At 39.9% G+C, this 22794-nt stretch overlaps 1 protein-coding gene across 1 annotated transcript; it reads left to right on the top strand.

Annotated features, from left to right (window-relative positions):
- Positions 1 to 1917: 1917 nt before the first annotated feature.
- Positions 1918 to 22529, top strand: LOC115763471 (zinc finger protein Elbow). Its single transcript, XM_030706056.1, has 3 exons — positions 1918 to 2939; positions 19889 to 20624; positions 21443 to 22529. Exons 1-3 carry the CDS (start codon positions 2871 to 2873, stop codon positions 22186 to 22188), a joined length of 1551 nt encoding a protein of 516 aa, XP_030561916.1. The 5' UTR covers positions 1918 to 2870; the 3' UTR covers positions 22189 to 22529.
- The last annotated feature ends 265 nt before the right edge of the window (positions 22530 to 22794 follow it).

Genomic DNA, 22794 nt, shown 5'->3' with positions numbered 1-22794 from the left:
TAAGTTAATATTATATTAATAAAGACAATTCCACATAATTATCAATTCAGATAATGAATGGGAATGCAAATGTTTCTCAGCTATGATATCATATCAATATCGAGCACTATTACTTAATTTTCCCACTCAGCGTAGAAAAAGCTTTCGAATGAGCACAGTGCTGATGAAGACAGCAGTTTTATAATGGCATCCATTTAAAAAATAAATAATGTAGAAGCCTTTCTGACATAGCCAAACTATGGCTTTGGCCCAGGTAAAAATATGTAAATGCTTGGCGTTGATTAGAAGCGCCAGCATCAGATGATAAACGCCTATTCGGTATATTTAAAAGCCAAAACTTTACGATATTTTTATGATAGCCAGAGCTTTGGACAAATGTATTGTCTTTGGGTTATTACTGTTGATTTTGAAAGGTAGGTGTTCGGTTTATGACACCGGCATTAGCATTTGTATGGTGCCTTGATTTTGCAGCAACTGCTTTGGCCATGAATTAAAACATAAGAACTGTAATAAAATGCCGAAGCGATGTTGCTAAATGCTTTTTATTAAATTCATTTAATATGCAGATTGCCGATTTACATTAACTTTAAGTTGGGGTTCATTTGAAAAGCCATTTGTTACCCGGTTCCGCTGGGGGCTCAAAATATCTATGTATTTAAACGGAATATGATATGCATTTGTTTTCCCAATCAGTAAAAGGAGAGATTTAATTAAATTTATAGAATATTTTCCCTCTTGTAGATTTTTCATTCGAAACCCTGTTGAATGGCCCCAACTTATTTAAGCAACTAACTAATATATATGCATTACGTATTTTACGATACTTTTCCCTTTCCGTTAAAAATGAACACATTAATAAGCAGCTGTTTTCTGTTTACAGCTCGTTCAGCAGATTCTCCCAATTGGTGTCAGGCAGCCTGTTTATTAGTCTCTCGCCAACTTACAAAACTGCGCTCTCTCTCTCTGGTAACCGTCTCTCGATGCTCGCGCTCTCCCTCTTTGTGGCACCTAATGTTTTATCTGACCACATATTTTTCCACCGCCCACCTGCTCACCACAACGTGTAAACAATTATGGCCGACGCCGTTGTGCTCAATATTACCCAGCACAACCGCAACCTCAACAACAACAAGAGCAACAAAAAATCCCAAAATGGCTTCACAGAAGCGTCGATCGTCCAATAAGCGACGGCTTTTCAAAATTCTTGTGTGTGTGTGTGTGCGTGTGTGTGAATTTATTCATGGAGGCAGCAAGAAAATAACATACATGTATCGAACATGGTTTCATTAGTTATTTTTGAAACTATTCAATAGGAATAGATAGGCATAGAATACGAGTTCACTTCGCTTTTTTTAGTAAATTATATTTGTTTTTTAAAAAATAAAATAATAACGTGAGCCCAGTGTAGTTCGTATAAAACTACTTTCCGCTGCTTTATGTTTATTATGACAGCATGCTGCGAATCTGTCTACTACTAAATGCAATTTAGTACTTTTTGATGTGAGGAGGCATCTGCTGTCTCAGCAGCAGGCATGCGCTCTCAGCAAAGAGCGTTAGCCCCACAAAATGTGCGCTCGCTCGCTCACAACGATGCTCTCACTCTCCACTGCGCATGGTGTGTTATGTTGTCGCTCAAACAACAACAAAAGCACACTTGTTGAAAATGAAAACGACCACAACAAAGAGAGCAAGCACACACATTAAATGCTTGAGACTGAACTGGTTTCCGAACAAGTTGTGCTGTACGCGAGCGTTCCGCTTATTTTACACTCTGGAGACTCGAGACTCGAGAGGCGAACGGCAACAACTGAGACTCGTTCGAGCCACAACAATGGCGAGAGCGGAGCGAAAAATGAATGAGTATGAATGTTGTTTATAGATTTTTAGTCGAATTCTGTTATTTCACGTTAAAGTACGTACGTGCACTGCGAACGGATTGCGAACGGAGTGTGTGAAATTGTTGAACGTGTGCCGCGTGTCAGAAAACTACGTAACAAATTACTTACATTCATGCATACACATGTGCATACATATTTCTTAAATATTTTCGAGTGATGTTCTCCAAGGTGCTTTATTCTTAGACTGAGCCGCATACATAGTCTTAGAAAAGTGTTTAATTCAATTTTCAAATACAAATACAAGTTGCTTGTGATTTACGCTTCGTTAAACACTCTTATAGAGGTCGATCCCTCGCACTGCTCCTCCGCCTCCTGCCACCCCCCTCCGCCGGCCGTCATACATGCTGCAGACATACATGTATGTCAAAATCACACGTACGTGCCTCGTCATAAACACGCCCTAAACGAGGCATTCAGGCGAAACCGCAAAACCAAAGAAAGAAAGTAATTTAATAGCTAAAAATTAATTCTGGTTGTTTTCTTAAGCGTATTCATGAATGCATTTTGCAGCTTTTGGCGCGTAACGCAAAATATGCAATTATAACGTGCACAAATAAAATCATCAACAAATAAATGTTCACCAGCTGCAATTATACTCTTTAATGAATTTATTACACAATTAAGGTGGCAACAGCAGCAACAACAACAACAACAAATAATAATAAAAATTAATATGCCGCTGGCGTGAAAGTCACAGCTCGGTAAAACAAAAACAAAAAAAACCCCCCATTGAATTATTAATGATATAAATTATTAACAACAATTCAAAAATCAAAAATCAACAGCCACAACGGCTTAATCGAGTCTAGAGAAGGCGCAGGCGCCGCCTTTCGCACGAGTTGGCAGCACTTCCTTTGCAGCAGGGCCCAACGTCTTCGAGAGAGATCTGCGGCCTGGCTTGGCTTTACCTAAAACAACTCCTCCTCAAACCAAAGAACAGCCTTCAAAGTGGATTTAACCAACTATAACAAAATGCTGCAGTCCAGCAATCATCACTATCTCAGGCCGGATTATATGACAACAGCGGCAGCCCCAACGGCGGTAAGTTCCCGAAGGGTTCGACTTAAAAAAAAGCTATAATAAAAAAACTGGGTGCCTCGACAAAAGAATGCGACTTGGTTTTGATAGTGCTACTAAATATAGTTCTTTTAATCCCTGCCCTATATCGGGAAATATGTAATGCATCGAAGTTGGCTTTTCGGAAGGAAATAAACTATTTATATATTCGTTGTCTGTCTTTTTCTATGCGAACTAGTCACAAAAGTTTTCAAAGACTCAAAATATCTTTTACTGTTTTTTAGTTAACTTGCCGTAATTTGCTAACTTGAGAATTTTGAAGACATTTGAGACAAATAGCTTGACAATGGAAAATAACTCCAATAGCAAAAAGTAGCCTCTATTTATTTGTTAAGTATAAGATATAACTGCATTTAGATGTACTTTTGCTCATTTTGAACAATCAATAATTACTCTCTTTTTATATAAATAATAGTAAATCATCTATATTTGGGAGATTTCAGCTTTGTTCCAATTAAAATAATACAGATTCATGCCATATAGAGCATGTATTTGATGGTATTTATTTTGATATTTTATCAATTAATTATGGTGAAATGTTTATATACAGCTCGTCGTAGCACGTCACAATTTATATCGAATTGAGGCGAGACTTGTTTGTTTTTCTGTTGAATAATAGATTCTTGTGTTTATCTTGCGTGCAATATATCACAATCCAATTGATATGGCCGGCTTATATTGTCCAGGTATCTGCTAGCGTTTAAATAAAATTAGTTGCCATTATTTATTAACGTATGATATTTCATAAATAATAGAAATGTCGACAGAAAAGCAATTACTGCACTCGCCGCAAGCGAATTTATTGTGCGAGACAACAACAATCAACAACTCCTCCACATGTCGCCTTTCAAAGTGGTTGCCAGACTGCCAGACTCTCTGACTGTCTGGCAATGTGCTTCTGTGCGAGAAGAACAAGAAATAACAAATTCGCAATCGTAGCACAATAAATTTACCAATATCTGCACATAAAACTTATTTATGTTAATATGTGTGTCGAGTCGAGTGGAATGTTGTGCAGTGGAGTGGAGTGATGTTAGACTGAGTCGACTTTAGCCAAGCTGAGTAGAGTTGTGTTCGGTAGGTGTCTATGCTTGGATGCGAGGCAACTCTGTGAACTGTATTCAAATTTATGGCGTACCAAATCTGAATTTATAATGACAGAAAACAAATGCAATTTCGCAAACACAAAACTAAAAGCGAGAAACTATGGCAGTTAATCAGAGTCAAAGACTTTACTCTTGGGCTCTCTGTTGCCCCCCAAAGTCTTAAGAGCCCATAAATTTTCATTTTCATTTCTGAGTAAATATTCGCACAAGCAACGAAAGCGTGCTTCTCAACTGCACTCAATACATTATCAAGAAGCTTCAGTGGAAAACAGTGTTGGGCAACGTCACAAATACAATTTACAGTTTGAGCAACAAAATATTGTAAATGATATGTTAAATGATTCTGGTTCCAATTAAATGAAAAAAATGACAGCTTTCAGTGGAATATTGTTCAATTAAATGTTCTAGTAAATAAATGATTGCGACTTCAAGCTAAATTTATGGTTTGCAATCTTTGCAGGTGTATACAACAAATGGAAACAACTTTTGTCATTTTTCATATTAATTATTCACGATTTAAAATTTATAAGCTTGTCACTTAAAGTAAATTTATTTACTCGAGTCGACTGCTCGACTGACTAACCCTTGCGCCTGCATTTTGGCATACACTTAATACATTTATATACATATGTAAATAACAGCTGCGAATGTCTATAAATTATTCAATGATTAATGATAGCTGCCCGCTATTAATTATAATAAAATCAAATAAACTAAGCTTGACAGCTGTCAGTGTCATCATTTGTTTTTGTGGCGCCCGAACAATAAGAAACGACTGAAATTATGGCTGACTTGCCACAAAATTACTGTTGATAATTTGCTGTCACATTTGAAAAATTATGAAGCGCTGTGCAAAACTGCCACAAAATGGAAACTAATATGGCCCGTGTTGGGTAATAACTCAAAAACTGAGTAACAGCAACGTGAAAGTCAGTTCTGTTCAGTCTCCACTCAGCTAAACTGACAGACGACAAGCTAACTTGAGCCAAGCTGAGCTGAGCTGAACTGAACTGAACTGAACTGAACTGAGCGGCTTGTAAAAAGTAAATAAAGTGCAAATGTCAGCTGACCGCAAACATCATTAATATAATTAAATGTGTCAGTCAAGCAGCCATTTATGCAGTCAGACATTCATTTCAGTTAACCACATGCTGCCAACAGAGTCAAAACCCCACTCCTCCACCCTATAAAAACGTTTGAGCAGTCAACAGTCAGCAGTTTACAGTTGCCAGTTAACAGTTCGCTCACAGCTCAGCTGGCAACTCTGGCAGCTAAAGTGTGCGCTTGACACAATGACGCTCTCGCTCCAAGCGAGAGAGAGAGAGAGAGAGAGAGAGAGAGAGCTCAGTTTCGCTCAACTCGAATCGACGCTGGGGCTTGGGTTTTGTGGCCTCCTTTTGGTGAAGTTCGTTTCGAGTTTTGGCTGTTGTAGTGTTTGTAATAGTGGCTCAGCTTTGTGTGTTTGCGTGTGGCTCTAATTAAAGTGTCATCAACAGCAGAGCACAACAACAACAAAGACAAAAACAAAAGCACAAACAACAACTATGAATAGCATAGCCCAGCATGTTAGTGATAAATTGCCATGTCTAGAGCTGTCATGTTAATTTTTCGTGCATACTGCATAATACTTTTCGCCTAAAGTGTTAATTAATTCCTGGAATAATACAAGTGTATACATGCCTGTGTGTGTGTGTGTGTGTGTGTGTGGGTGCGTTAAAAGAAACAACGACAGGTAAAAATAAAGGTGTACAGTAGATCGCAATTTAAATGAAACAACAACTCATTCGTCGCTGTGCTTGGAAATTTTAATGAATTGTATTGCAAATTTATGCTTAAAGCATAGATATTTCATAGTTTGCATCTTCCAGGCAACATAAACATGATCGCAAAGGTATATTAGTTCGGCAGGTGCCAAGGAAAAATCGCAGAAAGCGTTTAAAATTTGCTCGCCACAAAAACAATCAAGTCTTATTAAAAATAGTTAAATTCTCTTTCCTATTCACTTCAGCGACAGCTTAGAAGCTGAAGCTTGTATAGAGATAACTTTAGTAATAAATTGGGAACATATCTAACCAAAAGCTAGGCCTAATCTAAACAAATATCCACAGATCTGGTTAATTGAAAATATTATAATACAGTTTCCTACGAATTTTCGAGTGTGGGGCACTCGAAATTGTTGAGATAAAAACCCGATTATTTAGCATTTTTGATTAGGGAATTATACTCAAATTGTATGACATTTTTATAACTCGCATAACTTTTTAACGATCAATTTCGTTAATAAGCTAACTATGTATATAAAACTATAAATAAGAACCATGCGGCGAAAAAGGAACTAAGAACAAAAAAATACAAGTAAGAGGTTCTAGTCGGGAGCTCCCGACTAGGGGATACCCTGAACCCTCTTCTTCCAACATCAAATGCATATATATATATTCTATTTTAGAAGCTATATGTTAGTTTTGGTGACTTAAACTTGATCTGCGCAAGCACTAGGAGGATCTACAGCAAGTCTTTAGCTCTTATAGGTTCTGTTGTCCTTGCGTTCATACGGACGGACGGGCAAGATCAAGATCAAGAATATATATACTTTATGGGGTCGAAGATGCTTCCGTCTGCCTGTTACATACATTTGGATTTTGCACAAATACAATATACCCTTATACCCATTTTGAATGGGTTCAGGGTATAAATATGACCATCTTTTATTGTTATTGGCAATTTGTTGTTTCTGTCGGTTTGTTGTTGTTGTTGTTCCTTTTGAACGCGACGCCTAAGAGCGCAATCAAAAGGCATTTATCAATAAAATTGTTGGACCGTCAATCGAGCTATTGACGCCTAAGTAAACCCCATTCCGATGCCGATTTCATGCTAAATGCTTACGTATGTACAAATTGAATGAGCGCGACTCAATGAATCCATTTAAATGCACGCGAGGCAGTAACTATGGTAATGAATTGAAACGACTGCTCAAATGCAAAATAATAACCCGTTTTCAGCGGGAGAAAAAAAAAAACATATATATACATATATACAAATTATGGACTGCGATAATCGAGCAGGGGAGAGTCGCCAGCCAGCAAAGCCAATAATCGTAAAGTGCGGCAACAAATTAACCAATAAATTAATATAGAAATAATCATATTAATATGCCCGCTGATAACTGTCAGTCGGAGCTGGAAAGGAGCTAAACTAACATAGAGATGTTAATTTATGATTAGTTGATATTGTTGCCGAACGAAATGGGGTTTTCAGCTGTGCTGATTCGACACTTGCTTAATTAATTAATTCATTTCATGGACGTTTGTCCCGTTCCTGTTCCAAATGTGTTTTAAAGCCAACAAAAGTTGACAAATATTGGCGGGCTCTTAGCTGGCATTTGCTGACCATTTCCGACCATTTGATGCCCCTAATGTGCTCTAATCCCGGCCAACTTAAATGCTTTTCAAACGGTGGCAATCATTAAGTCGCCGGTACAACGCGTCGTATGAGTGATTGCCGTTAAATGTTCGAAACACAAAGCCCTGGTCGCACAAAGCACCAGACCCAAGACCCAGACTGTCTCTCAAAGCTTAACATAAAATTTGACACTAAACACACAAATTGCTTTTGAAGCCCCCCGTCAAGGGAACAACAACAACAACAACAAAAAGAGACTCAATAGAAGCCACAAAGCCCCCGTACGGACGGACGGGGCACATGATCGAGCCGAAGAGCTGTCAGTATCTATGTGTTTATGTGGCAATGTGTTGTGGGCTTGTGGCCATTCCATTGTCCGAACAAATCGTCTAATCATAAAAAGAAACTGAAATGTAATATTGATAAGCCGAAAGCGGTCAGCACTCACGCACTCGCACTCAGACATTGACACACCCGATGCCAATGCCAATGGGCCCAAATTTCTGGCGCCGCGTTTTCCTATTCCCATTCCTATTTTGTAGTTGGGTTTGGCTTTCAATCAAAGCAAGCCATAAGAGAAACAAGATAGAATAAAAAACAAATAAGCAATCAATCTCAATCACATCAATTATGCGTTAAAAAACTTCTGAGCTGTCCGTCCACTTGTCTTATCAGTGAGTGTGTGTGTGTGTGTGTGTGTACATTATTTATTCGAAATAGTTTTCGATATTATTGTTGTTTATTTGATGCCGAAAAGGCGACACTTTTAATCCAACGCTGTTCTAGAGATGTTTATCATTTTAATTGGCGCCACTTGAGCGCTGCTTGTAAATGTATCTGTGTGTCTATCTATCTGTATCTGCAGCTGTATATGTATCTGAGTGTGCGTCTGATTGGGGGCCATTACTTTTTGAGCAGTCATTTGAAAGCGGTTCAAATTAGTTTCGTGTGCGACCCCACTTCGCACATTGAAAAAGTGAAAGTGAGCAACGAACTTTCAACGAATCTCTGAAACAAAACAATTGCAGATATTATCTTAAAATATGACTTGTCTGTTTTAAGACTTATTGAAAATGGCCCAAACGAAATGAAAACAAATGAAAAGCAAAATACTGTCGAAGGACGAAATAAATCATTTATTTAATGCCCGTGTCAAGCAGAAACAACAGCTGTCGCTTACCAGAACCAGCCCCAACCATTTGATTACAAGGGGCCTCAATTGAAAGCTATGAAATGTACACCATAAAGTTGACAGCCAGTTCATTTAAATAGAAAACGACATGTGTCAAACTGACACTTTTTCTAAGATTTTTCCGTTTTGCTATGCTCAACGTAAACGCAACCAATTTCTGACACTCGGGTTCCATCTTTTTGCTGTTGACACTCTTTGAACCCAAGTAGATTTGCCTGGTGACACTTCAAGGCGAGCGCTCCAAGGTTGCCCGAACACAAGGCAACAAATAAAGAGAATATGTATTAAAAAGCGAAAGAAAAATAAAACAAATTAGAATTGTCAAAAGACACGAATGTCATAAGCCAAGCAAACAGAACCTGCGCCTGACAGCCACATCCAATAAACTAGAAAATGCAATTGCAATGCTTGTAAAATATATGTTCAACTAAACATCCAATTGGTATTGTGTGAATCTTGTTGCCGCTGAAAAGTGAAAATGCATTTTTCTTTGCGCTCGACAAGATGACAAGCATCTCACGCCTTCACATCCCCGTGTCCGGACACGGCTTAGAGTACAGTTCTCCCAGCTGACGCTTATCACGTGTTGCAGATCGGCGCACAGAGGGTCTTTTCGCGCTTCCCATTCGCTTGCATATTTAAATTAGCTTCGACTAAAGCGAAAAATGTACCATCTGCAATTCATTTATACAGCTGTTTGTCTGCCCGCCTCAGCCGACTGTTATTTTGGCGTACTTTCGCGAAATTTGCTTATCGCAGTGGAAAAAATCAACCAAAGGGCGGAAGCTCACAAAAAACTAGTTTCAATGCGCAGGCCACTTACAGACTAATAGATACCCATCACACTTCAATTCAGCAGAACTTTCAGGATTTTCTATCCATAAGTATATCAATCTATGTACTCTGTTCTTATCCTAACTATGTTTAATATTGTCTAAAAATAAGAATTTAACATCTAACTCAAAGAAAAGTATACAACCCTTGTCCGTTCCAAGGGTACAGGGTATATAAAAAAAATAACAAATGCAATGACTGAGCTCCAAGCTATATCTCTTTATATTCTATGACAGGGGGTGTCATGTGTGTGTGTGTTGGTGTGTGTTTTGGCTGCATTGGTCGGAGTATTTGGCTCAACGCGCATATTTTCGCATTTGATTATCCAAAGTGATAGACGGGGGCAGCCAAACAGACTGAAAGACTGACAGACGGACACACTGAGGCGGCAGTATAAAGGGTGTCGGCCTGTCACTCAGTCACTCGCTTGTTCTCACACAGCCAAGTACAATTTCTTTTTGCTTATTCTGCTCTTCATTTAGTTACATTTTATATACAAATTGTGTTCGCAATACAAATTAACAAAAAAAAAACTGTTGTGCAACACTAAACTGTCAGTTGGCTTTCCGGCCTAAGCGGGCGAGTGTCTCGGAACACTGGTAGCTGTCAGTCTATCAGTCGGAGCTGAATGTCATTCAAGAGCTGAAACGGAAATATAATCGCAGTGCTCCATTTGGATGTCCCATAAATTAACATTAACAATATGCGAACTACTTAACTCCAATTCTGCGACTTTAAAATACAAATCTTTTCTAGAACTACGAATCATTGCATTAGGCAACAGAAAATTGTATGAGGAAATTAAATACGAATTTAGAGAAAGTTAATTAACTCATAAGCATTACAAAATAAATGCAGGCAAATGTTATAAAACACGCAACCAAGTCAGGAAAATGAATCGTGAATAATCGCAAAAGCGCATATGAAATGCAGCTACCGGGCAGAGTATCGGGCGCCCAGGGGAGGCCCACAAGAAGCGGGTCCTGTGCCGACACGATTCGATACGCCAGTTGTTAGCATTGCTGACAAATGTTGTCAACGCATGTGTAGAGCGCATAATTATAAATAACACGTAATTAACGCGCCGCAAATGCGAATGACACCTCGGCTCTTCTAATTTACTCTCACCGTCTCTCTCTCTCTCTCGCTTCCTCTCTGTCTTTATCTGTGCCGCTGTCTTTGTCTCGGGTTCACGAGTAGCCCGTTGGCATTTTGACAGCGCCCAAGGCAACAGATGACAGCGACATGCTGACAAGTCGCCATGTGCATTGGCCACTAAAATTAAAAAGGGTCATTGCATTTGTAACGGGCGACATGCAGCATGTTGCATGCAACGTGTGCCAGAGAGGCGTCAAGAAATTGTCACTTAATGTGCGCCAATCGGACGCATACCTCTTTGCATATTCAAAATGAGCAACACTCGCCGCGGAATTCATTAACGCTGACAACTTGAAATGCTAATTATTGTCAAATTAATTTAGTCAGCTGTCAGCTTAAATACAAGTATAGACTGTTTTGATTTTTCATTATTTTATACTGCATTAACAAAGAATATAAAAATAAAAGCAAAACGAGCACAAGCCTGTCAGTGGGAATTTATATGCAGACCGAGAGCAGCTTCGCATTATTATACAAATGTGAGAATTAATGAATGCCGTACGTAGGCGCAGGCAGTCAATCAGTTGACAGAATGACAGCATGACACCATGACAGACAGTCCGTTTCATTTTATGCAAATTGCAGCAGCTGCCGCAACGTTTTTCGGTGCGAAGCCAAAAGCCGAAATGGGTATCCCATAAAAAAGACATTCACATACATTTTCTAATTTTATTGACTTTGCGATTCGGTGGCCAAACTAATTAGCTAGTAATATATTCTTTATGCTTTGCATATTTATTTCAATTCTAATCGATGAACGAAAACTCAAAATTGCAATCTTTTTATACCCTGAACCCATTAAAAATGGGTATAAGGGTATATTGTATTTGTGCGAAAGCCAAATGTATGTAACAGGCAGCAGGAAGCATCTCCGGCCCCATAAAGTATATATATTCTTGATCAGCATCAATGGCCGAGTCGATCTAGCCATGTCCGTCTGTCTGTCCGTCCGTCCCTCCGTCCGTCCGTATGTATGAACCAAAGGATCTGAGAACCTATAAGAGCTAGAGACTTGCTCCTCCTAGTGCCTGCGCAGATCAAGTTTATTTCCGATAATCGATAACTTGCATCGTTTCCAAGTAATCGATATCGATATCCTGTTTTTTGGGCAACTTTGGTAAATAATAAGAGCTAGAGTCACCAAACTTGACATATAGCCTCTAAAATAGAATATATATATGCATTTGATGTTGGAAGAAGAGGGTTTTAGGGTATCCCCTAGTCGGGAGCTCCCGACTAGAACTTCTTACTTATTTTTTTTTTTTTCAATGTTTGTGTCCCAATCAACAATTCAAGTAGATAGCGAGCACTTTAATTTGTCGATTAATTTATTACATTTTGTAATATAAATTTATATTAAATAAAAACACCCTACCCAACCGATTTATTTGGGCTTGCGAACGCATAGATATTGTTTAATGTTTCTCTTTGTACGAACAATAATATATTAGTTGAAAATTCTTGGTGGATTTGAGCCGGCAAGCAAAGCCATGCATGTCCAGTTGTGCAGTCCGTCAGTCAGAACAAATAATTATATGCCTATAGATATATAAATAAAATTGATTGCAAGAAAATGATATTAAGTGTTGTAATAAATTCATTCAACATATAATTATACGCGGCATATTTATAAAGAGAGAGGCACGCCCACGTTTACACGTTTCAGGGAATGGCGTGACAGGTTCACGTTGCGTATGATTGATAAACACGTTGTCTAAATTACATAGAAAAGAACGCAAACAACAGACAGCTGCTGGTCCCAAGAACCTTGAGCTGTTGGCCCAAGTAAAAGCTAATAGCGCGCCGACAACGGCTGTTGTTGGCCGTATTCTCAACATTTGCTTTTATTCCGCGCAATGAGTGATGAGCTCCCTAATGGAATATGGCAAATGGGCGTTGACAAGCGCCAATAAGTATGTGTGAGATTCGGAAAGAGCTGCGTCGTATGAACATTTGTCTCGATCTATGCCAACAGGCAATTAATTTGGCCGAGCTCACAAGGTTAATTATATGGCGTATATGTCATTAAGGACATATAAGCCTGGACAATTTCCCATTAGCGCACCTGACACAAAGACATCTACAATGTGCGAAATGCAACGCCAAAACATAAGTGTTCAAATACAATAAACAACCACCGCAAAAACAAAAGAAAAAGAAGCGTATCTGCAGCAACAACAAACAACATTTGTTAACTGACAACTAAATGGACACGTAATGTTGACAAAAGTCTGGCATGAAATCTAACAGAGGGGAACAAAATCCGACAGACCTCAAATGAAAGAAAGAGTGACACATGAAAATGGCATTAATGTGTCACTCAAAACGTACACAGCAGCAACTGTTGCTGTTGTTGCTGTTGTTGCTGCTGCAACTGCGACAATTGCAATGATATGGCTGACAGTTGTTGTTGTTGTTGCTCTTGTTGTTGTTGTTGTTGCTGGGGCCAAAGCAACGGCTAAAATTGCAACATTGTCTAACGCCAAGTGCAGTTCACAATGCATGTGAGACTGCCTGTGCGTGTGTGTGTGTGTTTGTCGTCAAATTAAGTGGCAACGCCATAAGAGCATTGCCACACAACCACCCCTCGCCATCCGATTCAACCCACTTGCGACATGCCCCTCGAGTCGTGCAATAAGCTTTTCATTTTTCCAGTGCTGCCAGCTCTCGACCATATTTACCCGAGCCGAGTTTGACAGTCAAATGACGCTGTCAGTTGTCAATATGACAAGTGTCACTTTTGCAGCAGTTGACAGTTAATGTGACAGCGCTTGTGCGCCGGCTAAATAAACTACAGGCATATTGGATTGCGCATTTTGAGTACTCGAACGAGTACTCGCAATTTGGCATTCGACTGTAGAAAGCGCAGCCTTTGACATGTTGCACACTTTACGCTCTGTGTTGCATTTGCAAGGCCCCGCACTTGGAAGTATTGGAAGATGAACTCAATATATCTTCTTAGCGTAGCTTATGTTACATTTACATTTATATCATTTGCATGCAAACAATGCAGCGCCGACTAAGTTATTGGTCACAGTCAAGATCATTTCCCCATGTAGATCCGTTCTTTTGAACGCATCGAACTTAAAGAATATAAGGACCAGGGACAGCAAATTGGCAACTAAATTTGTCGAACAAGTTTAGTTTGAGTTTCCCTGAATTCGATAACTATCGATTTCCAACCGTACCATTGTGAATTTGGTACATCAAATTTTGAGTAAACGTTCTCCCGTACCATAAACAGAATAATAATTAAGTAATAAGTACTTTTGAGCAAACTAAAATAAACCTTGCTTAAAATAATAATATTTATAAATTTAAGAATTAACAAATTTTTTTTTAATTTAAATTAAAACACTTCGTCGTACTAAATGAATTTAAAGTAAGTACATTGCAGCCCATTTTTCCGAAGCTAAAAAAATTATTAATATATTTAAAAAAAACGAGTAGGCCTGCTTTTAGTCGGGAGTGTTCGACCAGGTGATACCCTGAACCTTCTTCAACGCTTTTGCTAACTTTCGACTTTTTAATTGGTAAAATAAGGCATTTTCAATGGGTTCAAGGTATTGAAAAGTAAAGACGTGCCGTTCCTTTTGGCTTTTGACAATTTCGTTGTCGTTTTGAAAAGGTCTCGCTTCGGAGCTTGATTTCGCAAATGATTGTTGTGCCCTCAGTGCAGATATAATTGGGCACCTTTAGGATACGTTGTTGCTTTCTGAATAATAATTAAGTAAATTGTCACAAAGCCATACGACAGCCCTTGTACAATATCTTTGTACAACTGAATGAAAGTTTCAAGAGCATTTATGTAAATTCTTGCGGGCTCGCAGCGCAGCAAATTTATTAGCACCACAAAAACACAAAAAGGTGTTAACAGATAATGGATAAAATCCACATAAGCGTTAAGTATGTGCACAACCCAGTCATTGCCAGACCACAGAGCCCCCCATACACACCCAAGCACACACACACACACAAACACACACACACACAATACGCACACACAACGTCTGCATTAAGTTTTATACAATTTTTATCGCTTATTTTATAATTCGCAACAAAACTGCAAAGCGTCTCAACGTCCTCGCTGGGGGCTTATGCAAAGCGACGTCGACGTCGGCGTCGCACAATTTCCGCTTTTTATGCTTATCCTGTAATTCATATTTATAGCGGCTGTTTTTGTGGCACAAGGCGCCGGCAGGAAGCACCACCATGAGCCGCAGCATCGTAGAAAATTGCATTTTAAGGAAAATATGGCCAGGAGCCGTAGCCGGAGCCGGAGCCATAGCCGAAGCCGGAGTTGCTGAATTGCATTATCAATGTAGATAAGTTTTATTGCGGTTGCCAGGGCATCCCCATTTAAAAATAATTTAAATAATACAAGTCTTTGGAATACAAGCAATTGCCAGAGCCCCCCTTCTTTATTACCCAATACCAGACATTGAGTACAAAGCATGGGGCCAACATATCCAAGCTCTAGACTTTTCCAGCTGCTGGTTGCTTGAAAGAAAGCGACTCTCTAGAAAAATGTATGTACAAATTGTTTCTCTGCAATGTAAATTACACAGATATCAAAAAGTGTAAACAAAGCCAAACTGCCAATCTATTTTTTACCCTAAATCAATATTTAACTTAGGCATAACAGGAAGTTAATAAATGTAGCAAGTCTTGTACCCAAAATCTGCGCTCATGGATAAGGAAAGACAAGTTCACGAATTGAACCAAAAGGCATGATTCGCTCCGTGAACTATTTTCTACAAATCTTCCGGGGTGACAACCCTGGCAGTAATAAATGCATAGGCAGCTTTTTGGAAATAATTTCTTAAAAGCGAATATTTCTTGCCAAATATAGTATAGTAGGGTATCAAATTAGATATATGTATATTTGTATTCGGCAAAACTTCAAAGCCCTGTAAAGCAGACATCAAGTTTCAATTCGAAAAACACGAAACAACAATTCGATCTTGGCATCTTTTGTGGCTGCCTGTTGGCTGTCTGGCAATTTCGAGCATTCAACAACGAGTTTTCAATTGAACTCATCTTGAAGCCACTGCGGCCTGTTCACAATTCACGGTTTGAGGGCTGGCACTGTCATTGTTTCCAAAGTTTCAACATTTTGTTTGTCATATTAACATAAAGTATGATTTTTTGAGTGGCTTCAAGTACCCCCAGTTGATCGGCGCCGACTCCGTCTTCTCTTCCCTCCATCAGCACTCGAGATTTCTGCCTATTTGATATTGTTTTTATTTGTGCTGCAGATGCTTAATATTGTTTCAAGTGTATATTTGCCGTCTAAAGTGTGTCGATGTGTCATATTTCCCCAGTACTGAGTGTTTGAGCCATAAAACAATATGGCTTAGGGCATTATTAAAATGCCGCTGCGTAAAACGTGACACATTTAGTAGTTTCGTGTGTATTCGAATCATATTCTTTGACAGAATTGTCGGTTACTCAGCAGGAAAGTACAGTAAATACTGCCAAAAAGCAAATTGAGTTGATTTAGTTAAACTAGAAACAACAGATCGGACTAAGAATGACCAAGTTAATTCAGTTTGCATTTCCCAAACAAGCCGTAGAAAAAGTCCTTGGATATGTACCATATATATACATATATGCATACATATGGCTGATATATATAAGTACAGCGATTTTCATAATGACCCGACTCTAGAGCCCGAACAAGGGGCACAAGAAGCACACAACTATTTAGCGTAAGGAAATATAAAAAGCATTCTATCATATGAAACGTACTTGACTCTTAGACTTTTGTTTATTAAATGCCATATGCATTGCAGTACCAATAGGGAATACAGTGCGTATACGTTTTATTTTTGACGTCAAGCCAAGCGTAACCGCTTTTTTTGGCACATTCACACACGCACACACACCTTTATAACTTAATTAACAGGCTATGCCAAATGCAGTTGTATTTGCTGTAAGTCATGTCAGGGAATGCGGCTCTCTGTTTAGTTTGAGGTATCTAATTAAATTATCCGCATTTAACAAGCGACTGTGACTTGATTGTGCAAAAGGCATGACTAAATACATGTACCCAGACGGTATGAAACCTTTTCGATCATTGCTCATGTTATAATTGTAGTTGTTGCTGTTAATATTTGCTTGCGATTTAACTGTTGTTGTTTGTACATACATATTTTTTCACGAGGTGTAACATTTTAATTAACACAACGTTCATAATTTGTAAACGGATGCAAGAGCACAGAATGTATGTTTTTTTTTTTCTTTCCTATTTTGTTCATTTGAAAATGTGTACCTGTGTTCAACCGCCACAACGAGTGCTAATTAAGTGCTATAACTACCTTTTTTTTAAGGTTTCAACTAGCCTGCTCAGTCAATCGACTATTTAGACCTGACCAATATTTTACACCAGCAATACGTACGAATATAAATAAGCCCTAATAACAACTATTGTTCAATCATAAATTGAACAAGCCCCATATGGAGCTGCCTATCTATAAGCGAGTATAAATAATATAAATATTAGCCGAGTGTATGTACATTGCGCACACCGCTAAATTTATAAACTAAATCACAAACAACACCAAATGCGCGACACGAATACGCGTAATACCAAAAATCAATACAGAATGTTTATCAGTGTTCATATAAATTATGACTAATTGTGCTAAAAACGAGACTGGCTGGGGCGGGCGCGTTGTTGCTATAATTGATAAAGTGTTGACACAATTCGGGAAATAAGCGGGTTCGGGCTCTAGAGGACTACCCCAAAGAGTGCAACAAGCAATGCTGGTGCTCGGTCGGATGTCAAATATCATGATATTCTATGCATAATATCTCATCACATCACAGCGCCCAAAATATGCTCTCCTCACGCAACTGCACACTTGATGAATCAAAAATATTCAAATTGAGCATCAGCTGGAACGAGTGTGACTCGAACACGAAGTAGCGAGTCGAAATACTCGTGTTGAGTCGTGAGTATTTATGGGAAAACACGTGACGCACTTAACTCTTGCATGGAATTTCCACAGAAACAACAAGTTTATTCTCTGATGAAAAATAACAAAAAAAAAGAAAAATATTTAGCTTTTGGGGAAGCGTTCGATATTTAGCTAACCGTAAATAATTTTTCTCAATTGCGGTCCTTATCGTATAACAAAATATGCTCAAGTCCCATCCCCATTAGAGCAAATATGTGTTTGTGTGCATGTGTGTGTGCGTGTGGGTGTGTGTGTGTGTTTATGTGTAAGAGCTTAAGTACCGATAAGAAATTTGCCATTTTTACAATGGTATCATAATAATTTATGGCTGCCCATTGAGTGTTATAAAAGCTTCAATATTTTGTAGTTTATGACTTGCGCCAGTTGGGCTTGGGCGTAATTACACACACAGACACTGACACGCACACACACACACACACACACACACACACAAACACACACTAAATACATAAGCGGTACATCATTATTTCCAATGTGCGCTGGGTCTTTGTTAGTTGCCATGAATTATGGCTCTCAACTCGTTTGTTCAGTTTAGGTTTTCTCTCTCTCTCTCCCTGTCTCCTGCTCTCCCTCTCAGTCTCTCTCTTTCGCTCTCTCGCGTGCCCTGCTGGGTCATAATTTATGGCATGCGGCGAAATGGATTTTATTGCAAAAGCCGTGTTCGAGTTTATGGCACAACTGTAAGTGGGTAATATTCATTTCATTTATATGCACTTTGCTTTGTGCCTTGCGTCGGCATTTCTGGGACTGCAAATCGCTAATTTTCACTTTTTAGTCTGAAAAGTAGCACTAAAACATGATTAGTTATTGGCTATGATTAATGGCCAATGATTAACCGAGGGTCTTTCAACCTTCACCTAATCGATGCGAATATTACGTTGTCATATTTTATGGCCATTTTATGGCCAGCAATTTTGGTAAATGAATTGCACGAATTGAGAAATTATTACACTGACAAATGGATCACGATAATGAAGCTGATGAAAATACATTTTAATCAATGTTATTTTGCCAGCAAGAGTATAATGCGTCATCTCCTAAACGTAACTGCAAATCGTTTGCATAAACAAAAATAATACCAATAAGGGTCTGAATCATCTGGTTTCAGGAACATGCCGATTCAGTTCGACAGTAATTTAATAGTTGAGCCAATTTATTCTAATAAATGAATAAATCTGATCTATGAATGTTAAGAGTAAGACATTACCAATTTATCGGCGACATTATAATCATGGTCAAATTTGGTTCGAAGTTGGATTCTTCACAAGCTCTGTATAAAGTAGTAATATTTTTGTCCAGATATCTTAACAAATTCATCAGTTACTTAAATCCCAACAATGTCGAGCTATTATATCATACATTTTCAACATGTTTTTGCTAAAAAGTTTCATCTCAATTGAGAATCAAAAAATGTGGGTCTGTTCCATTGGATTTTGGGCAATTTGTGTGTTTCAAGGTTCGAGCTATGATATAAAAATAATTGAATTTTTGTATTCACAATGACTTTTCAAACCTGGGATTTCATTCTATGGTAAACTATGAATCATGAGCCACACAGGAATTTTGTGATAAGTTATGTATTTCAATATCGTTTCAAAAGGCCGTAGAATTTAAGGACTTCCGGTCTCGCGATGGCGTTGCTTATTTGTTAGTGGAACAAGCTTTATCATATTTTTAGCACCCCATGGCAATAACTTTGGCCCAGAATGGGCTTGTGCCCAAATGCTTTCACACTACATTTGCGTCGTTATTTAATATTTAATGTACTTTTTATATCTTTTATTTGCAAGCGTTTTAATAGCCTCATAATTCCATTTATTTGGCCACCTCGGGCATATTTATGGTTATCAGCCCTTATTTATGATAGCCACGAGCGAAACAAGGGCTGTGGTTGGGTCGAATCCAAACCGAATCGAACTACAGCTTTCATGATCGCGCGAGTGTTGGCCAAAGATTAAGATCACATATCGTGCTTTATGTTGGCGACCGTCAAGGAAGTGTTTGGGGTATAAAGTAAGCCAAGAGTGCCAAGACAATGCAAAAAAGGCGACACTGCGATTGTTTGGGTCTTATCTGATGTCGCTGGCACGATATCGAGAAACTGGGCAGCCCTTCCCTTTCACTCTCCCTCTACCTCACCCTCAGCCTCCCTCTTTCTGTGGTTATGCATATGGACACTGGCTAATAATTCTTTACTCTTGACTAACTCGGAGCATCCTCTCGTTTCGTATGCACTTGCAGCTGGACAACAAGAGCAGTCCGTTGGCGCTATTGGCGCAAACATGCAGCGCTATCGGCGCGGACACCACAAATCCCAAGCTGCTGGCGGCGAATATCGAAAAGTCCACAAAGCAACAGCCCAAAGGCAGCGGCATCGGCAATGGCAATGGCAATGGCAACGGCTTGGGCCTGGCGGATAACACACGCGATAAATCCTCACCGGTTAGCAGTCATTCATCCAGCGTTAGCACCGGCTCCGTGGAGCAGCAACAGCTGCCGCCGGCGCACAGCAAGACCCCCAGCACCTTTAAGCCCTACGAGACCAACAACAACGAATGCGGCGCCACAAATCTCACCAGTAGTAACAGCAACAGCGGCAGCAGCCAGCGCGTAAAGACGCCCAAAGCAAGCGCGGCCTCCACCAACGGACAGCAGCGCTGCGATTCCAACCAAAGTGCCAGCAGCTCCCATCGCGAGTCCCCAAATACGACCGCCTCCATGGGCGGCGGCGGTGCAGCCGCTCTCAGACGCACGCCCAACACAACTGGCTCCCAGCTCAACGGCAGTCCGGTGCAGTCGTCCGCGCCAGTACGCAGCAATTCCAAAGAGTCTGCAGCGATGCACAGCCCCAGTGCAGCCAGCTCCAGCCGACTGCAGGAGGCAGCCTACGCGGCGGCCAAGGAGGCCAGCTATGTGAAGGCTCTGCATGCAGCAAGCCAGCAGGCGAACCCCTCGGCGGGCTCATATTATCCAGCAGGTAAGAGTTACTCCATACGTTTTATCAAATCTAAGCCTGACCTTGAATCACAAGCTAGATAGATAGCCGTAACAGAAATCCTTATTCTTGGCGACATAATGTATCTAAAGATCTCGGCCAATAGACGCTCTACGATAAGAGATTGTTCTTATGAGAGGGACACAATTTTACTATATATTCCAATAAAATGCCTCAAAATCATATATGTAATTTTTTTGTGCAAATGTATACGATACGCAGCAGGAAGCATCTCGCGCCCCATAAAATATATATTATTTTTTCTCGTGTGAACAGCCAAGGCTATATTGGCTATATTGGTGTCTCCGTCCGACTCCTCGTCCGTCTGTCCGAAAAATAAATGCGTCGATTTCAGAGACTATAATAACTAAAGACTAGAGAATTTGATTCTAGCTGCTGTGGTTTATTTAATATCATCGTCAGCTTATTACGAATCCGACAGAAATCGACAACAAATCCTGTTCAAATACCCTTGCAGAGTATATTAAATCTGTCATGAAATATGTAACGCATCTCCCTATCCACAAAGTAGTATATACAGCATCAAGAGACGAGATAATTTAGCCATGTCTGTTCTTATAGATCCATCTTTCCTTTGCCGAATCGAACAACTATATCATATAGCTTATATTGGAACGATCGGTTAAAAAGTAGGCTCTTATTTTATTTTGTAAGGCAAATGTCTAGAAGGATATTGAATCTTCTTCCCTTCTTTCTATATCGGAGCTTATGAGAGCTAAAGGTACCAAGTTTGGTATGTCACAGTAATTGTAATCGATTCGTGGATTTCTTATCTGCAGGCTACGGCAGTCCCTATCCAATGGACTTGATGACGGCGAGCTCGCTAATGTCGCCACATCATGCCATGTTCAAGGCGTCGGCTATGAATCCGTATTTGAACTATGCTCGGCTCAAAGGATTAACGGACCCATCGGCCATGATGCAAGCAGCCCCAAACATCTGCCGTGATCCATACTGCACGGGCTGTCCAGCCAGTCCGCATTACATTAACAAAGCAGCTGGCCAGCCCTGTCCCGCTGGTTGTCCGCAGTGCGAAGTCGGGGGATCGGGCAAATCGGGTGGAAGCTCTGCAGGCGCCGGAGGCTCCAGTGCGGCAGCAGCGGCGGCAGCGGCTGCATCCTCCTACCACGCACAGCTGGCTGCCCTGGCGGCGGCCTCGCAGCTGCCGTACGTATGCTCCTGGATTGGCAGCGATGCGGCGTATTGCGGCAAGCGCTTCGGAACCTCCGACGATCTGTTCCAGCATTTGCGCACACATACGGCCTCCGTGCCGGATGCGGTGCTCAGCGCCGCGGCAGCCGGCGGCATACCACCGAATCATCCGCTATTTCAACGCACCTATCCCACCCCGCCGCTGAGCCCACTGTCTGCGGCAGCACGATATCATCCGTACGGCAAGCCATCAATGCTGCCGCCATCTTTGGCACCACCTGGGATGCCCGGCCTGCCGCCGCATGCCGCACTGGCCCAATACTTTGCGCCCTACTCGTTATACGGACCACGCATGGGCTCGTCGCATCCGTAGTCAGAGCAGCAGTTGGAGCCGTTGGTCAACATTCAGTCAAATCATTTTGCTTGAGTTCGTCCCAGCAGGGCCAGGTCAGGAGTCAGGGGTCAGGGGGCGGGTCAACTCACTCGTGAAACGAAAAGCTAGTGATCTAATGTACGATAGTTACATACAAATGTTTAAATATTTAGCTTTAGGCGCTAAACAGCAGCAAGTTGGAAAGTTCTATTCAAGGATATGCCACACATCAATTTGTTCATCAGCGTGTCTCTACGTATGTCCCATTTAATGCTTATGGTAATTTTAATATTATTTATTAATTGAAAACAAAAACAATATATACATATATATATATATAGATATATATGTAGATATATACATGTACATATGTTTGTATATGCATATGAAAACCAATTTGAAATGAAAAGATTGTCCAAAAACTAAAAGTTGTAAAACCATTGTACATTGTATTAATTAATATACTATATATGTTTATGTATGTGTATGTAAATGTAATTATGAACACTATTTTAAAGTTCATTTAAGTCACTACAACAAATCAATAAATGAAAGAAAACTTAACTCAATGTTGTCTCAATTGGGAAGTTACACGAAATACGAGGA

This window comes from Drosophila novamexicana, unplaced genomic scaffold (assembly GCF_003285875.2).
Source record: "Drosophila novamexicana strain 15010-1031.04,08,12 unplaced genomic scaffold, DnovRS2.1 tig00000739-arrow-arrow-pilon, whole genome shotgun sequence".
Classification (NCBI taxonomy): domain Eukaryota; kingdom Metazoa; phylum Arthropoda; class Insecta; order Diptera; family Drosophilidae; genus Drosophila; species Drosophila novamexicana.
Note: the sequence above shows the minus strand (reverse complement) of the source record. Positions and strands in the feature narration are given on the sequence as shown.

Bases quoted from the DNA above. Each gene is read 5' to 3' on its own strand.
- LOC115763471 (XM_030706056.1), top strand. From the start codon at position 2,871: ATGCTGCAGTCCAGCAATCATCACTATCTCAGGCCGGATTATATGACA. The intron at 2,940-19,888 runs GTAAGTTCCCGA...ATGCACTTGCAG, and splicing joins CAGCGGCAGCCCCAACGGCG to CTGGACAACAAGAGCAGTCC. The intron at 20,625-21,442 runs GTAAGAGTTACT...TCTTATCTGCAG, and splicing joins GGGCTCATATTATCCAGCAG to GCTACGGCAGTCCCTATCCA.